The 6,532-nt window shown below is 33.4% G+C and overlaps 1 protein-coding gene across 1 annotated transcript in view; it reads left to right on the plus strand.

The window, feature by feature from the left end:
- The window catches only part of LOC135689858 (transducin beta-like protein 3), a 35,791-nt gene extending 29,260 nt beyond the window's left edge, over positions 1-6,531 (plus strand). Inside the window, exons 19-24 of the mRNA XM_089108565.1 lie at positions 4,339-4,404; positions 4,894-4,986; positions 5,117-5,151; positions 5,608-5,675; positions 5,858-6,107; positions 6,322-6,531. Of these exons, the coding sequence (XP_088964691.1) occupies positions 4,339-4,404; positions 4,894-4,986; positions 5,117-5,151; positions 5,608-5,675; positions 5,858-6,107; positions 6,322-6,468 (659 nt within the window). The 3' untranslated portion in view covers positions 6,469-6,531. The remainder of the gene's footprint in view (positions 1-4,338; positions 4,405-4,893; positions 4,987-5,116; positions 5,152-5,607; positions 5,676-5,857; positions 6,108-6,321) is intronic.
- The last annotated feature ends 1 nt before the right edge of the window (position 6,532 follows it).

Genomic DNA, 6,532 nt, shown 5'->3' on the forward strand with positions numbered 1-6,532 from the left:
TTGCTTTTGCTAGCTTTTCTTTCTGTTTAATATGTTTGAAATAGGCAGACATCTTATAATTATTATAATTACATTGAAGTAAAGGTACATTTTCAACTTGTTTCAACAGAAGAAGCACAGATCATTTAGTAACTGGAAGTCAAGATCTAACTCTGAAGTGCTGGAAAGTCCCACAAATATTTGAGGTGATACCATAGGTTTATATTCTAAAGATGGAGTTACTTAATGTAAAGCAAACATAACTTAGAAGGCTTATCGAAATCCTGTTTTTCTTTGAAAGCAAGGAATCATTTCTGTGGGCTGAGTAAATCATGTTTACTTATAGAAAAAAAGAAAGAAATGTATAAAAGAAAAAATGTTTCATGAAGGGTAGACCCTCGTCGATTTAAAAAAAATTTGTTCTAACCTCATCCATTCATTGAGTTGGTCTTTATCATATCTATGAATAAATTTGACAGGATAATGGTTTATCAAAGATTAATGCTGTGTGGACTGTGAAAGCCCATGATAAGGTTTGTCACGATATTCTTCTTTAGTTCCAATTTTCATCGTTCCAATTTCTTCTGAAAAGTTCCAATTTTTGTTGATCCAGAGCATTAAAGTGTGACTAAAATTATTTAAATACGCTTTACCTATTTTTTCTCATATCAAAAGGAATAAATTTACTGCATAGGCTTTTGATACTTAAGAAGATATAGAATTTCGAATGTATAAGACAGAGTGTTGAAGACGTATTGGCCTCTGGAGATACTGCAACAGAAAGATCTTTTACGTCTCATTGCATCTTTTTTTAGGTAGTTTATTCTATATTGTGACTTCTTTTATTCATATAAACTTGATGCAAAAATATGTTTTTAGGACATCAACTCTGTTGTGTTCTCTCCAAATGACAAACTCATCGCTTCGGGGTCTCAAGATAAAACAGCAAAGGTAGGCCATCAAACCTTTTTTGAGACAAGGAGGAAGCTTTATCTTTGATTGGCTGGGTAAAACATTAATAACTAAAGATCATTTTGATTTGAAACATTCTTTTTGGCAATTTTTAAATAATTCATCAGCCTCTTTTGGATTCTAGTTATGGCTTGCATCCGACGGAGGCACCTACGGGACGCTACGTGGTCACAAACGAGGAGTTTGGTGCGCAGCATTTTCTCCAGTCGATAAATGCCTAGCAACAGCATCAGCCGACTCGACAATTAAGCTATGGGCAATTAAAGATTTAACTTGTGTGAAGGTGGGATTGAGAAATTTGCTAATGTTTGCTTGACTTGATAAGATACTTTGGTCAGAGTAGTTGTCCTAAAGTTCACCCAAGCCTAGATTAAGTTCACCTAAGCCTAGATTAGGTTCATCCAAGCCTAGATTAAGTTCATCCAAGCCTAGATTATAGACGATATGGTAATCATCAAAACTAGAATTCAAGATGAAAAAATTTAGATATTAAAACCTATATACCCCTGAGACATATTTTTCCTTGTTAGAAACAATTGACGGAATCAAATGTTAATAGATATTGGAATTTAAAAAGCATTTTTTCGTTTTAGACATTGGAAGGTCATACCAATTCGGTGCTGAGGCTTGAATTCATGACACGTGGGATGCAGATAATATCAAGGTATTCACAAATTATTGCCTTGCTGCTGTCAATCACTAACGTACATGGAATCCCCTGGAAGATTGTGCTTTTCCTTTTTAAAATAAAGAATCGGATTTCTAAAATTTTGGAATGTCATTTATTGCAAAGCATCCCGGTATTGTTTCCCTTCCGACAATTAATTTTACTTGATTTTGTTGATCAAACTTTTTCTTCACCTTTCCGAGACGACTTTATCTTATACCTTTTTATGCACGAAAGCAAGTCTAGGGAATGGATAGAACTTCAATAACTTCTTTCTTTGGTAGCCTTCTCATAACCCAGTTAGCAAACGTGATTTATTTACATTTTCATTTTAGTGGATCAGACGGCCTAATCAAAATATGGAATGTGAAAACCAACGAATGCCTAAATACTCTGGATGGGCATGCAGATAAAGTGTGTTTTTCAAAGTTTACTTTGGCTTTGTAATGTAGAATTTATTAATTTCTTCAAGTTTTCAATCTCTTTGTTTTAGTTAATACAATATTTTTTAGAAAGTAGCTTTGCAATTTCGTTCGAACAAGTCTGTAAAGATTCTGACGTATAACTCGTCGAAGTAAACAACACTTTTGATTTTTTAAATCTATTTGTAATATTGTTCTTCCTATGAAAGGCAAGTAGATTATTGAAGTTAAAAAACCTTCGACGCAAGTTCCTTGAACCATAAACGATGTTTTAGGTTTGGTCGTTGGCTTTGAACAAGACTGAAGACACTCTTGTTACAGGAGGAGGAGATTCTGTGTTGAACATTTGGAAGGTAAGTGAAAATGTCACTGCACTAGCAACAAATAAGCATGTGCCTTTTTAACATCCTAAAAAGTAGAAGTTATAAAATCCTTGACAGTGTCATAGTTGAAACTTCAGAAAAAGATATAGAGAGCCCGTGATGTTTGTTGTCTTTATATATTTCTTTCCTTGAATCATGTTCAAAGTAAGCCGTACTATTACTTTCCATTCTTTGATCTTCGCTTTATTTTCAATATCACTGTACTTTGTGTTGTGATGCTGTTTCTTATGGTACTCTAGTTGTTATCAAGGTTTCATTTATTTTCTGTTAGGATGTTACGGAGGAAGAAAGATTAGAAGAAGAGGCAAGCAAGAAAATATGATTCTGAAGTAAGCAGTTACAGATAGAAGTTAGATATAGTTTAATGTTGCTAAAACAGGAAACTTCGTGTGCCTATGATGTTTCTGTTAGAGTATCATAATATTGAGGGTGACAACAATTAGAAATATTGTACATAGAAAGTTTGAGCTGATCTCTCTTTAAAAAAAGGCGTTTTGAGAGAATTGTATTGAAAAATATTAAGTATAGTGTGGTGATACACGAATAATAAACCACCGAGATGTTAAACTTCTTAATTTTCTAGTAGAGCTATTTTTTTCAACAAGTATTAAGTATCGGTAAGGGCTAAGTATCAAATAACTGAGATCTAAATAATTTTATTAGTTAGTTTTACGAAGAATATTGTACAAATTTCACTTGGGGTTGTTGTTTTAGCAAATTGGAGCAGTGCTATTCACATTTGGTTGTTGATATTTTTAACATTTGGTTTTATAAACATTTGCTTTTTATTATTGGTCTTTTAGAATTTGGGGTTTAATTTCACAATAGGAATCTTTTCACTGTTGTTTAATTGTTTTTAGGATATGTTCCGCTCTTTTAGAAAGCGATGACTTTTTCCATTTCTCGTACAATTAGGTAATAACGAAGGAGAAAATGACTCTATGTCAGAGAAAAATGAACTCTCCTTGTCCATTCTCTGCCCAGAGTTTGAAGTTTCTTGGTAATTTGAGTCCATCAAATTAAATTTAAGGTGTAGGGTTGAATAAGATTGATATTTGTAATTCATTTTATCTTCAAGGGACCAAGAATTATCAAATTTGCTTGGCAAGAAGAAATTCACGAAAGCCATCGGCCTTGCGCTGTCACTTGAAAGACCGTTTACAGTGTTGTCAATTTTAAAAGGTAAATACTTTAAAATCAGTTGGTATTTGAGCAGAAAATTTCTTGACATTTTACGTTGCTTGACAAAGAAGAAACATGTCAAATATACCCATCTGAAATATGGATGTTTTTGGTTGCATGTGCTTTGAAGAACTTTGTTTCTTTATTAAGTTAAGGGAAAGGGGTTCTCTACATAAGATGCCATTTTATAGTGCCAATTGCCAATCTCTACTACCTTTAAGGAACGCTTCAAATGAAGTCACTTTGTTGTTCATTGCTTTTTAGAATTATTAGGTAACGCCAATGGAGAGGAGAGGCTAGCCTCAGTCTTGAGTGGGCTGCGTGACGATCAAATAGGTTGGTGAAATTTACATTGACCATTTTCTATTATGTTCTTTTTGTCTGTGATGCGAAGTGTTTCAAGGCTAGATTCTGGAGCAAACCAATAAAGAATTAAAGGCAATCAAAGAGGCTGTTTCGAACATGTTTCGTTTCTATAAGGAATTGTGACTAAACTGGCTATTTTCAAAGTTTTGTTATTCTTGGTAAAAAAGTCATTGATGCAAACAAAACACCCAAATTCATGCTCCCCAAAGAGGGATTTGATGAAATTTGGCGATTGTCTGATCAGCGTTTGTGGCACCGAATTCTCTCAGAATTCGAATTTAAAGACATTTTTCTGTATTTTCTTATATTTTCCTCTTTTAATGCTTTTGTTAAAAATATTCACCAATATCGCTTTTCAATTTTAAAGATTTGGTTCTCAAGTATATGCGAGACTGGAACACAAATGCCAAAAATTGCCACGCTACCCAATCAGGTAATTTTCATTTTGAATCTCATCGAATATTTTTAGATTTTTTGATCCAAACTTTATTTTCCAACCTTATATGCTAATAAAGAAAAATGGCGATTTGATAGCAAAGTCGGATTTTTCCCGAATATACGGAAATATAGCAACGAGAGTATTTGTTTATTTCTTAGCAAACTGCCTTTATTGGGTCTTAGTTTTCATAAATTGAATTTCTGAATTTATAATCCAAACCAAATAATCCGTTCACCGTCAGGTTTATAAGATCTATAAAATTTCTAGCTATAAATTGCTTTAAATATTTTGAGGTAATTTTTTTTATCACTTCAGGCAAAATGTTATTTGTGACGTCATCGTTTCCCTTCCTTTTTTAATTTATGTGGTCACTTTCTTCTTCACGTGCTTGTTTCCATGTGCTGGCTATTTTCTCTTTACTTCTTTGAAACATCACGTGGCCGATCAATAGTTGCTACCAACTTGGTTTTATTCTCCTTGCAGCACTGTCAATTATCCTGAAGTTTAAATCACCCGATGAACTGACTGAGCTGCCAGATATGAAGGACAACATCGAAGCAATTCTTCCATACACGGGTATAGCAGTTTTCGTATTTCAAGAAACCTGATATACTATGCTGGTTTTCTTTGTTTGTTTGATTAACAACTTCTATTTCTTCCTTTTGATTATATTTCATCTTTTCTAATTGGTGACTTTTAATTTTAGAACGGCATTTCAATCGGCTGAATCGCCTTTTACAGGTAAGATACGCATTTTTGTGTCTACAATATTAATGTTGTGAAAAGTAGTATGATATTTTCAGTCTTTCAAACAGTCTGTATATCGTTTCAATATAATTTGCTGATGGCCTATAATCAATTATGCACATCAAACATAAAAATATAACTTAAACATTAAAGGATTGTACCTTCTCACATTTTAAATAAATTCTGCATCATTCTCCCGCTAATACAATACCCTTATTGATTCATATCTACACGCGATTTTGTACTATAAAACAAAAACAGACTTTCTGAAATTTCAATTGACCTCTGCATATTTCTTTACTAAATATGAACTGAATAGAAAATTGAAATTTAAGTCAATGATTCACTTAAATCTAATAACATAAATAAAAAAACTGAAATTGCTTCATAAAATTCCAATCAAATTCATGTCAAAGAGCATTTGCATTACTCTTCCGTCTGTTTCTGCAGCAATCGGCATTTCTCGAATACACATGGGAATCCATGCGACTTTCTGTCAAGGATGTCGACACTAAAGCGTGAGTGAATAGGATATATTTCTTTTGACGTCATTAGTTACCATACCCTAAACTACCTTTCGCAAATAGTTGAAATGGTATTTTTGCAGTCTAGTTTACAGCTACGCAGGTTAACAAGGAATTTTCAGTTTAATTACTACCCACTTATTCTGAGGAGCCAAGTTGTTTTTCTCTTCTCCTAGATCTAAGCAGTTGGAAATCGATGAAGAAATGAATGCTGAAAACAAGAGCCATAAATCCGTTGGCCAAGCTTCTAACCAGCAAACAGAACATCTCAGTGATCTCATCGCTATGGATACATGGGATCAGCACCAAAGTGAGGCTGCAGATGGAACGGAGGAGACGATTCATGAATCTAAAACCCAAAATAGTGAGCCCTGCGAAGGAGATTCTTTGTTAGAAACAGAACCAAGTCAAGAAGAGAACAAGGAGGTAAATATAGCTGGAAGTGACGCAACGATTTACATCTGCATATTTCGTTACTTCAAATAACATATTTATATTCTTAAAAAATATGTTTTGTAGAAAGACTTGAAGTTGCTATGTGTTATTCATTCTCTTATGATAATTCTCCGATATTTCTTGAAATACTTAACCTTGCTTTTCAAACTCCTTTGTATTACTAATTTTTATCCTTTTGTTTTAGAACCACAAAACTACGATAGTTAGAGATGAGAGTTTGATTGAAAAATCCCCTGGCCCAGGGAAGAAGAGAAGGACTTCAGAAAAAGGAAAACTTTTAAAAACTGGCATCGCAAAGAAAGTAAAAACGATAAAGGATAAACCCCTTTGATGTATTCATACTGAAGTTGGTTTTTAGGAGTAAAATTCTTTTAGAAGAAAGACATCTACTTTAT

This window comes from Rhopilema esculentum, chromosome 5 (assembly GCF_057945365.1).
Source record: "Rhopilema esculentum isolate cy_ngs chromosome 5, ASM5794536v1, whole genome shotgun sequence".
Taxonomy (NCBI): domain Eukaryota; kingdom Metazoa; phylum Cnidaria; class Scyphozoa; order Rhizostomeae; family Rhizostomatidae; genus Rhopilema; species Rhopilema esculentum.